Source organism: Panthera tigris, chromosome E2 (genome assembly GCF_018350195.1).
Source record: "Panthera tigris isolate Pti1 chromosome E2, P.tigris_Pti1_mat1.1, whole genome shotgun sequence".
NCBI classification, from domain to species: Eukaryota; Metazoa; Chordata; class Mammalia; order Carnivora; family Felidae; genus Panthera; species Panthera tigris.
This window is the reverse complement of record NC_056674.1, coordinates 17,359,132-17,371,466: the sequence shown is the minus strand read 5'-3', so window position 1 is coordinate 17,371,466 and position 12,335 is coordinate 17,359,132. Positions and strand designations below refer to the sequence as shown.

Here is a 12,335-nt window from a genome sequence, read left to right as displayed (position 1 = left end):
GCAGGGACCTATGGGAGACTTCTCCAAGAACAAAAGAGCTGGTGGGCCCCGTTTCCCTCCCTGACTCCCAGCAGAGATACTTGCAAGAACCAGCACAGTATGCACACTCTCCACCTACTTTGCCAAGGACAGTATGCCCTGTCCCTTGCTAACAGTGGACTTGCCCTCAGCTGTTCTCTAGAGTAGCTACAGGTCCTCTTCCACTGCAGACCAGTGCAAACCTTGCTCACACTGCATGCCTTCCCCCATGTTCTCCTATGGATCTTGCCCCTCCAGCCTGGCCTGGCAGGAGTTCTCCAAAGTGGGACCACAAGCGTGACTGTGTAAGTGCCTCCAACAGGGGCCAGCACCACTTCAAAGTGACTCCTGCCCTGGGAACGGAAGATAACCACACACACCAGTTCGAACTTGGGCCCAGCAGTGGGTGGAGGGCTGACATCTGGTCTGACTGCTGGCCCTGCCCACCAATGAAAGCCTCTCAGGAAATAACACAAAGAGAGTGTCTTGAAGTTTGGTGCTAATGCATCTCTGGCAAACCCTCAAGCCCAAAACAGCCCCAGACTGGCCCACTAACAACACAGGCACCAAGCTCTGCTCAGAACAGACAAAGCCCACTAACAACACAGGCGCCAAGATCTGCTCAGAACAGGCAAAGAGAACCTTTGCAGATGACTAGACTGGAGGTAAATGTGGCTCAGCCACAGCAATAGGGTACATGTGACACACATAGGAGACACCCGTAAAGTGCCAGATTCTGGTAAACTGAGGATACTACACTGAGGGAACAACAGGACCTCGTTATAAGGCCACCACTTTCTGGCACCTAGGTGGCTCAGTCAGTTAAGCGTCTGACTCTTGATTTTGGCTTAGGCCACGATCTCATAGGTTCATGAATTCAAGCCCTGCACTGGACTGTGTGCTGGCAGCGTGGAGCCTGCTTGGGATTCTCTCTCTCTTTCTCTCCCCATCCTCTGCTCGTGTTCTATCTCTTTCAAAATAAATGAATGAACATGAAAAAAAATAAGCCCCCACTTTCAAGAGGAGACATGGCTGACTTTCCTAACACATAGAAACGGACACAGAGAGCTAGGGGAATATGTCCCACTTAAAAGAACAGGACAAAAATCACAGCAAGAGACATGAGTGAAATGGAGATAAGTAATACGCCTGATAGAGAATTTAAAGTAATGGTCATAGGGGCGCTTGGGTGGCTCAGTCGGTTGAGCATTCGACTTCAGCTCAGGTCATAATCTCACTGTTCTGGAGTTCAAGCCCCAAGTCGGGCTCTGTGCTGACAGCTCAGAGCCTGGAGCCTGTTTCAGATTCTGTCTCTCCCTCTGTCTCTGCCCCTCCCCCGCTCATGTTCTGTCTCTCTCAAAAATAAACATTAAAATTTTTTTTGAAGTAATGGTCATAAAGATAATCACTGGACTTGTGAAAAGAGTGGATGGAGGAACTCAGACCCTCAATAAAGAGATAGAAAACATTTAAAAAGAACCAATCGGAGATGAAGAACTCAACTTAGATTAATAATACACTACATAGAGTAAATAGTAGACTAGAGGAAGCAGAAGAATGGATCAATGACCTAGAGGACAGAATAATGGAAAGCAATTAAGCTGAACAGGAGAAAGAAAAAAGAATAATAAAAAATGAAAATAGATTAAGGGAACTCAGTAATACCATCAAGCATAATAATATTCACATTGCAGGGATCCCAGAAGAAGAGAGGATAAAAGGAGAAAATGTATCTGAGGAGAAAATAGCTGATTTCAACATACACAACAAAGTTGTAGTAACCAAAACATTATGGTCCTGACACAAAATTAGACACATAGATCAATGGAACAGAATAGAAAATCCAGACAAACCCACAATTATATGGTCAATTTATCTAGGACAAAGGAAGCACACATACCCAATGAGAAAAAGACCATCTCTGCAACAAACGGTGTTGGGAAAACTGGACAGCTACATGCAAAAGAATGAAACTGGACTGCTTTCTTACATCATACACATGAATAAATTCAAAATGGGTTAAAGACCTAAAAACGAGACCTGAAACCATAAAAATCCTAGAAGAGAACACAGGCAGTAATTTCTCTGACATTGGCCATGGCAGCATTTTTCTAGATATGTCGCCTGATGCAAGAGAAATAAACTATTGGGACTTCATCAAAGTAAAAAGCTTCTACACAGCAAAGGAAACAATCAACAAAACTAAAAGACAATCTACTGAAATTTGCAAATGACATATCCAATAAAGGGCTAGTATCCAAAATAGGTAAAGAACTAATACAACTCAACACCCAAAACCAAATTATCCAATTAAAAATTGGGAAGAAGACATGAATAGACATTTCTTCAAAAAAGACATATAGATGGCCAACAGACACTTGAAAAGATGTTCACCCGTTACTGATCATCAGGGAAATGCAATTCAAAACCACAATGAGATTGATACCACCTCACATCTATCAGAATGGCTAAAATCTAAAACAAGAAACAAGTGTTAGGATTTGGAGACAAAGGGACCCTCCTGGTGGGGGTGCACACTGGTACAGCCACTGTGGAAAGCAGTTTGAAATTTCCTCAAAAAATTAGAAATAGAATTCCCATATGATCCAGTAATTACACTACTGGGTGTTTACACAAGGAATATGAAAACACTAATATGAAAAGATATATGTACATATATGCAATATGTATATTGCAGCATTATTTACAATAGCCCGGATATGGAAGCAAACCAAGTGTCCATCAATAGATGAATTGATGAAGATGTGGTGTATATATACTATGGAATATTACTCAGCCACAAAAAAGAATGAAATCTTGCCAGTTGCAACAACATGGATAGATCTAGAGGGTATAATGCTAAATGAAATAGAGAAAAACAAATATATGATTGCATTCATATGTGGAATTTAAGAAACAAAACAAAGAAAAAAAGATCCAAAAAACACTCTTAAATACAGAGAACAAACTGATGGTTACCAGAGGGGAGGTGAGAGGGAGGATGGCTGAAATAGGTGAAGGGGATTAATCGTACACTTAATTGTGATGAGCAGTGAGTGATATATAGAATTGTTGAATCCCTGTATTGTACACTTAAAACAAATTTAACATTCTGTGTTAATTTTAGTGGATTTAAAAAATAAACAGGAAGAAAACAAAAAAGAAAACCCAGAGAACTCACCATGTGGTAGTTCCTCAAGGCCAGAGAATCCAAATCAATAAACCTTCTTCCTTTCAGCTCTCAGAATTATTTTATTGCTGTGTAATAGTTAATTTCTAGGGTTTTTAGTTTTATTTAAGGGAGAGGCAGGAAAGAGTGAGTCTACACTATCTTTGTAATTGAGATTTTAAATCTTTTCAGAATGAACTTTAAATATGCATTTTCTGTGATATTTGCTTTGATTTCTTTAAGGAGGTGGGATATCATAAAGACAGTGTGTATGTGGAGTACTTCTGGATTTTTTTTTCTTTTTTTAAGTGTATGAGAGAGAGAGAGAGAGAGCATGGGGCAGGGGCAAAGACAGAGGAAGAGAGAGAATCCCAAGCAGGCTCTGTGCTGTCAGCACAGAGCCCTTTGCAGGGCTTGATCCTACGAACCATGGGATCATGACTTGAGCTGAAATCACAAGTCTGATCCTTAACTGATTGAGCCACTCAGGCATCCTTGGAGTACTTCATTTTTACTTTGCCACCACCACCACCACCAATCTTTTTCTAGTAGCATGTTTGTTTGTATTTTTTTGCTTTTTCTTAAATAATTGTCATTGTGTGGTCTTTCCAAAACAACTTAGTGAAACAACCAGTTTTCATATTCACTTCATCTATTGGTATCAACAGGGAGGAGAACAAATAAAGCTGACTTCTGGCAGGCATACACCTTGGCTGTTGTGATCATCTTGGATCTTGGATAAGCTTTATCGTTTTTCCTTTAATTTGTAGGCCTTTAATCCATTTAGAGTTTGTTTATTTATGGTGTATGGTAGGGGACCAGAGTAATTTTCTTTATATCTATAGCTAGTTCTAATATCATTTATTAAATTATTCTTTCATCATTGATCTGTAATTCTTCCTATGTGAGTCTGCCTCTGGTCTTTCTATGGGTCAAGGGCTGTGTAAATACCACATTGTCTTAATTTTTAAGTCTTTATGATGTCTTTATCATAGGTAGGATAAATGCTCTGACTTTGTTCTTTAGTAGTATTTTGGCTGTTAAACTTTGTTTTTCCAAATATGTTTTTGAATCAGTTTTTAAAGCTCCTCAAGCAACATCGTAGGGGTTTTATTAGATTGTATTGAATCTCTCTGGTCTCCAGGTCTCTGTTTTCTCTTACTTGATTTCAGCTATCCTAGTCTCCTTGCTGTTTCTCTAATAAGCCAATGTAACTTTCGTTTTATGGACTTGCTATATTCTCTGCATGGATTGCTCTTTCCCCAGATAGCCATCACTGTCTTCTCTCCTACAGTTTTTTTTTCCCCTTCAAATGTCACTGAAGTAAGGCTTTTCTGACTACTATAAAATTACACCCCACTTCCATTATTTGGAACTATATCTCTTTCCTTCTTAATGTATTTTTCTGTAGCCTTTTTTTTTTTTCCATCTGACACACTGATTCATTTAGTAATCATTTATTGGATGTTATTCTACCAGAATGTAACTCTATGAGGGGATGGCTTTCCTTCTGTAATGATGTCCCTATTTTCACTTGTAATGTTGGTTATTTGTACTCTCTTTTATAAGATAGAAATTTATTTTAAATTAATTTTAGACTTAAGAGATGCAAGAATAGCAAAAGAGCTCCCATATGCCATTCACCTAGATTCACCACTTGTTAATATTTTGCCATATTTGCTTTATTATTTCATTTCTGTTAAGTCTCATTACCCTGAACAGTTAAGCTTATCTTTTCTGAGAATGAATATATTCTCTTACATTTCATAAATTCAGGAAATTTATATTGTCTGTATTCATATTCACTAATTATCCCAATATTGTTTTGTTCACTTGATTTGGGATTTCACATTACATTTCTCTTCACTTTAATCTGAAAAGTTCCTCAACCTTTCTTTGTATTTCATGACATTGGTACTTTTGAAGAACATGGACCAGTTTATAGAATGTCCTTCCCCTTATTGAATTCAGGTTATACATTCTTGGCACAATTATTGCATTAGTGGTATATCCTTCTCAGTGTATCATTAAGGAGGCATATAATGTCGTTCTGTCCCATTGTTGGTGACGTTAGCTTTGATCACTTGGTTTGGCTGGTGTTTGCCACATTTCTCCACTGTATTTTTTTTTTTTTTTTTGTAGTACACATGTAATCTGTAAGGAAGATAGTCTATTTTTCTTGATCAGTCTTGCTGGAATCCTCTCTATTTTATATTTGTTTTTGTTTCATTTATTCTGCTCCATCTTTATTTTTTCCTTTATTCTATTTTTGGGGGTTTTAGTTTGCGATTCTTCTTCTAGCCTCTTGAGATACATGTTTAGATGATTCATTTATTTTTTTTTTTTCAGGGACTTTTTATTTATTTATTTGTTTATTTATTTATTTGTCTGTCACCTATCTGCTTATCTTTTTATTTACTTTCAGAGAACCCGCTGTTAAATCTTCACCAGCACACCACTGCCCCTGGGGTTGCAGGATGTGGATGATTCATTTTAATGATTTCTTTTTTCTATTTGCATTTAAGGCCATAAGTTTGCTGCTACATACAGCTTTAGTTGTACCCTACAAATTTTTATCAGAGAGATAGATAGAAAACAGAGAATATAGAACCTTATAGATCATTATAAGGATCTTTTTTTCCTAAATGTCATGGGAAACTATTAAAGGGATTTGAAAGCAAAAGTTATATGAAATCATTTAGATATGTTGTGCTTAGTGGAACAAGAAAGTAAGCAGGTGACCAATTTGAGAGCGACTGCAGTAGTAAAATAGTGGTAGCTCAGACTGTGATAGAAATGATACTAATAACTGATGAGAAGTTATTATACATATTAAAGAATAAGTTGACCATGCTTGCTAATGGATTGTAAGTTTGATAAGAATTAAAGAACTAGGCCTTTGGCTTAACGTATTGGTAAAAAAGGTGGTTGCATTTACTGAGTTTAAGCTAGTGTAATGAAAAAAGGGAGAATTGAAAGTTCTCTCTGGACAAGTTATGATTGAAACAGTTATTACATAGTATTTGAAGATTTCAAGTAGGCAGTTAGATTAATGTGGAACTCAGGGATAAGATAAAAGCTAGAAGTATATACAAAAGAACACATAAAATAAAATAAAAAGTTAACCTATGGAATAGGAGAGAACATTTATAAATCATATATCTGACAAGGGATTAATATTCAGAATGTATAAAGAAATTCTACAACTCAACATCAAAGAAACTGAACAACTCAATTAAAAAGGGGGGAAAGGATTTTAATAGACATTTCTTCAAAGAAGATAAATAAATGGCCAGCAAACAGTATGTGAAACAGTATGATCGTTCCTCAAAAAAAAATCAAAAATAGAATTACTAAATGATCCAGCAGTTCTACTTCTGGATATATAACCAACAGAATTGAAAGCAGCAGCTTTCAATCATTCAGAAATCATTCATTTTAATCATTCATTTTAATGATTTCTTTTTAACGAATGATTTCAATGCTTCAGATTGTGTCTCCCTCCCTCTCTCTTTGCCCCTCCCCCACTCATGCTTTTTTATTTGTATACCCATGTTTTTAGCAGCATTATGTACAATAGCCAAAGGTTGGAAGCAGCCTAGGTGTTCATCAACAGATGAGTGGATCAACAAAGTGTGTGTGTGTGTGTACACACATATATAATGTAATGTTATTCAGCCTTAAAAGGGAAGTATTCTGACACACACTACAACATGGATTGGCATGTTGAGGACATTATGCTAAGTGAAATAAACCAGTCACAAAAAGATACTGTATGATTTCACTGATATGTAGTATCCAGAGTAATCAAACCATAGAAACAGAAGTAGAATGGTGGGTGCCAGGAACTGGGGGAGGAAAGGGTGGAGAGGAGTTATTAGTAAGCTCAGAGTTTCAGTTCTGCAAGTTGAAAAAGTTCTGGAGATTGGTTGTACAAAAATGTGAACATACTTAACACTACTGAATTATATACTTAAAAATAGTTAAGATGTTAAATTTTATGTTATGTGTATTTTGCCACAATCAAAATTTTAGAGTTATAGGGCCACCTGGATGGCTCAATCGGTTGAGTGGCCAACTTTGGCTCAGGTCATGATCTCATGGTTTGTGGGTTTGAGCCCTACATCGAGCTCGCTGCTGTCAGCATGAAGCCCACTTCAGATCCTCTGTCCCCCTCTCTCTGCCCCTCCCCTACTTGCGCTCTCAAAGATAAATTAAAGAATTTTTTTTAATCTAGAGTTATAAATTTAAGACTTAGGAGTATATGACTAGAATTTAAGCCAGACCTGTTACAGGGAAAGAGTATATAGATTGATGGCTAGCCAGAGCCTGGGTTCTGGGACATTCTGATAGTTAGAGGGCAGGTAGTAAATGCATTAAGGGGAACTGAATACAAAGAGAAAGGTAGGAAGATAACTAGGAGAATATGGTATATAGGAAGCTAAGGGATTGATCATTTGTGTCAAATACTGCTAATGAGTCAAGTAGAGTGATGACTAGCACTAGAGCACTGATTTTGGCAAAGAGATTTTGTTAGTGACTTTAGCTAGAAATTTTTCAACATAATTATGGGAGTTGAGATATTTATTGGAGTGGATTACAGAGAAAGGTAAGCAGTACTGTCTTTTCAGTAAATATATGAAAAACTAGGCTTCTAGGGGCACCTGGGTGGCGTAGTCAGTTAAGCATTCGATTTTGGCTCAGATCTTGGTCTCATGGCTCATGAGTTTGAGCCCTGCGTCAGGCACTGTGCTGACAGCTCAGAGCCTGGAGCCTGCTTCAGACTCTGTGTCTCCCTCCCTCTCTCTTTGCCCCTCCCCCACTCGTGCTCTGTCTCTCTCCTTCAAAAATAAATAAACGTTAAAAAAATTTTTTTAAATAAAAAAACAACAGCAACAAAGAAACTAGGCATCTTGATTCCTATCTCACATCATAAAATGTAATGTAGGTAGATTATAGATCTACATATGAAAAGTAAAATAGCAAAAGCTTCTAGAATACAGTATTTTTCATGACCTTGGGATTAGACTGCCTTAAAATTGAGAACTTCTGTACACCAAAACATACTATTAAGAGAGTGAAAGTGCCAGCCCCAGAGTGTGAGAAGATATTTGCAATATGTTGGTTGTATTCAGAATATATTAAGAATTCCTACAAAGAAAACAATACAACCCAGAAACAACTCAAGTGACCCTTGACTGATAAATGGATAAGCAATATATGGTATATCTATACAATGAAATATTACTTGGCCATAAAAAAGGAATGAAGTACTGGTTGATCCTTGAAAACATTATACAGAGTGAAAAAAGACCCAAAAGGTCACATATTGTATGATTCCATTTGTATGAAATGTCAGAATAGATTCATAGAGACACAAAGCAGATTAGTGGTTGCCAAGGGCTGGGAAGAATAGGGGAATAGGAAATGACCATGGGCATGGGGTTCTTCTTGGCATGATGAGAGTTTTCCGGAATTAGTGATCTGATGGTTATACAACAGTGAGAATGTATTAAAAGTTACTGAATTGTATACTTCAAAATGGTGAAACTGGTAGATTTTATGTTATATGAATTTTACCACACACACACACACACACACACACACACACAGTCAGTAAAAATGGACAAAAGACCTGAGTTGGCATTTATTAAAAGAGATATCCAATTGGCCAATAAACATATGAAAAAGTGCTCAACCTCACAAGTCATCAGGGAAATTGCAAATTAAACTACAATGCAGTATCATGACATATCTGCCAGGATGCCTGAATATAAGATTGACAATAACAAGTGTTGGGGAGGATGTGAGGAACTGGAACTCTTTTCCAGTTAGATGGGAAAATGAGGAAACTATTGGATAATGTCAACTAAAGCTGAACAAATGCATATTCTGTGTGCAACAGTTTCACTCATAAATGTATACATCTAGCAGAAAGGAGTCCTATTTCCACCAAAAGAAATGTACAAGAATGTTCATAGCCGTACTGATCATAATAACCAACAATTGAAAGCAACCCATATGTCCATCATTAGGAAAATGAAAAAATAAATTGTGTTAGAATAGAATGCTTTATATAGCTGTCAGTCTTAAGCTTTTTCTTCTGAAACAGCCTCTGAAAAGCTCTAAGATAGGAAAGACTTTGGAATGTCCTAATTGTTGAAAGGAGATTAATGTTGTAGTACATGGATAAAAGGGAAAAGGACTCAAAATGAGGTCTTCTAAGTAGGCAGAGGCCCTGTGTTCTCATGGTAAAAAATTGGATTTTTAAATTTCAGTTCAATAGGAAGCTACATTAGTTTGGTTATAGGTTTGGCTACATGTGACAGAGACTCAAAAATAATAATGGCTTAAACCATATGGGTTAATTTTCTTTTGCATTAAAGTCCAGGCTGGAGGGGAAGCTCTGCTCTGCAAAACCATCATGTGACATGACACCACATCCACAGTGGAGACTAAGGAAATGGGAGAATAGAGGATATAGGACATGGGCCAGCTGGCTGTTAAAGTTTCAGAAGCTACTATTTGATACTTATGCTTTTTTTTTTTTTTTAAGGCAGAATCCAGTTACATGGCATATTCTGCAAAAGAGCCTGGGAAACGCAGTGTTTATATTGGGCAACCTTGTTCTCAACTAAAAACCATTGGTTCAATCCATATATAAAAGGGGAATAATAGACATTTGGGGACAATTAGCAGTCTCCATCTCATAATCCCTTGGCCTGGTGGAAAGTGTTAAACATACACTCTTGTAGATTCTGATTCAGTTGATCTCATTCTGAAACCAACTCTGGTAGATATGGATTCATTTGATCTAGAATGTTTCCTAAACATCTATAATTGCAGCAAACTCTGAGGTAGATCAAAATTTCAGAACAACTGGGTCACCCGGCTGGCTCAGTTGGTGGAACGTGTAACTCCTGGTCTTGGGGTTGTGGGTTTGAGCCCCATGCTGGGTGTAGAGATTGCTTAAAAATAAAATCTTAAAAAAAAAAAATTCAGAACTATTGACTTGATTTGTTAATTAACTCCCTCACTTTCTCTTCTGAGCTCTCATTTCTCTGTGTTCTCCTTACTGTTTTTTTTTTCATTCAGTTGCATGATGATATTTTAGAGTTCTCCAAGACTCATCTTTTACATGAATTATTTCCAATTATCTCTCTTTGCTACCATATATATTTTCTTTTCTGACACAAAACCAGCAATTAAAGTGTGTTTCTTATCTTTCAGACTTGGTGTCCAGGTGTGAGGCCAAGAAGTTATCTCCAAAAGACATTTATGAGACAGAGTCATCCCAAAGGGCTATCATGGAAGACTTTAAAAGTCATAATCCTGAGAAATCCATTTTCAGAGATATTTGGGAATGCAATACTCAGTTTGAAAGACAACAGGAACAAGAGGGCTATTTCAGGCAATTTGTTATCAACCATGAACATATGCCTATATTTAACCAACATTCTTTACTAACTCAGGGATTTTATAATAGAGAGAAAATCTTTGGATGTAAAGAATGTAGAAAAAACTTCAGTTACCACTTATTTTTTAGTAATCACAGAAGAGCTCATTCTAAAGAAAAACTGTCTGAATGTAAGGAATGTGCAGAAATTCTTAACATATCATATCTTACTAAACAGAGAATTCAAAATAGTAACAAGTGCAATGAATGTAAGGAATGTTGGAGAGCTTTTATTCATTGTTCACAACTTAAGCAACACCTGAGAATCCATAATGGCGAAAAACGCTATGAATGTAAAGAATGTGGGAAGGCCTTTAATTATGGCTCAGAACTTATTCTGCATCAGAGAATTCACACTGGTGAAAAACCTTATGAATGTAAAGAATGTGGGAAGGCCTTTAGGCAGCGATCACAGCTTACTCAACATCAGAGACTTCATACTGGTGAAAAACCTTATGAATGTAAGCAATGTGGGAAGGCTTTTATTCGTGGCTTTCAACTTACTGAACATCTACGACTCCATACTGGTGAGAAACCCTATGAATGTAAAGAATGTGGAAAGACTTTTAGGCATCGCTCACACCTTACCATACATCAGAGAATTCATACTGGTGAGAAACCCTATCAATGTAGAGAATGTGGAAAGGCCTTTAGCTATCACTCAAGCTTCTCTCACCATCAGAAAATTCATTCTGGCAAAAAACCTTATGAATGTAGTGAATGTGGGAAGGCCTTTTGTGATGGCTTACAACTTACCCTGCATCAGAGGATTCATACCGGTGAGAAACCCTATGAGTGCAAGGAATGTGGGAAGACTTTTAGACAGTGCTCACACCTCAAAAGACATCAGAGAATTCATACTGGTGAGAAACCTCATGAATGTATGATATGTGGTAAGGCCTTTAGACTTCATTCACACCTTATTCAACATCAGAGAATACATACTGGTGAGAAGCCCTATGAATGTAAGGAATGTGGAAAGACCTTTAGCTATCATTCAAGCTTTTCACACCATCAGAGAATTCATTCTGGGAAGAAACCTTATGACTGTGGAAAGGCTTTTAATCATGGCTTGCAATTTAATATACATCAGACACTTCATACTGTTGAGATGCCAGTAAGGTTTCCTCTTCTCTCTCCCCATCCTAGTCTAGCATCATGAAATTATTTTTAGAAATTTACATTTTCTTTTTTTTTCTTCAAGATAAATGTTGGTAAAATAATGAATTTCATTAGTATTGATTTATTTCAATGATCCTTGAAAAAAAAACTTCAAGCAGGGAAAATTGAAAAATTATTAAGTAAAAATTGCTCTAGTTCCAATGCTGTTTCTAAGTTATTATAATCAATATTGGAAATAAATTTTATAAATAGTGTTTTCACTGAAACCAGTGAAGTGGCAGAAATAAAATGAAAACAATTTATTCCCCTCCCACACATCTGTGAGAGCCACTATGTGTGTGTTGCTCCTTCCTGCTCAAACATACCTGCAAATATGGAGGGTTTATTGCATGTATATGGAAGATTTTACCGCCTATAGTGACATATTTCACAGCAATTTCTTTTTACACTTAAATAATTGTGGACTTTTTTTCCAGGTGAGTACATACAGATCTAACTTATTGTTTTTAAAGCTCCTGAATATTTCTGGTATAGGATGTATGTCCATATTTTAAGCCATTCCTTCCTATA

General features: G+C 36.9%; 1 protein-coding gene across 4 annotated transcripts in view; it reads left to right on the top strand.

Moving 5' to 3' along the window:
• Positions 1-12,084, top strand: part of LOC102971855 (zinc finger protein 461) — a 31,819-nt gene extending 19,735 nt beyond the window's left edge. For all 4 annotated transcript variants that reach the window (XM_007096826.3, XM_007096828.3, XM_042969007.1 and 1 more), the window contains one exon: positions 10,418-12,084. In XM_007096826.3, the coding sequence (XP_007096888.1) occupies positions 10,418-11,805 (1,388 nt within the window). In that variant the 3' untranslated portion in view covers positions 11,806-12,084. The remainder of the gene's footprint in view (positions 1-10,417) is intronic.
• The last annotated feature ends 251 nt before the right edge of the window (positions 12,085-12,335 follow it).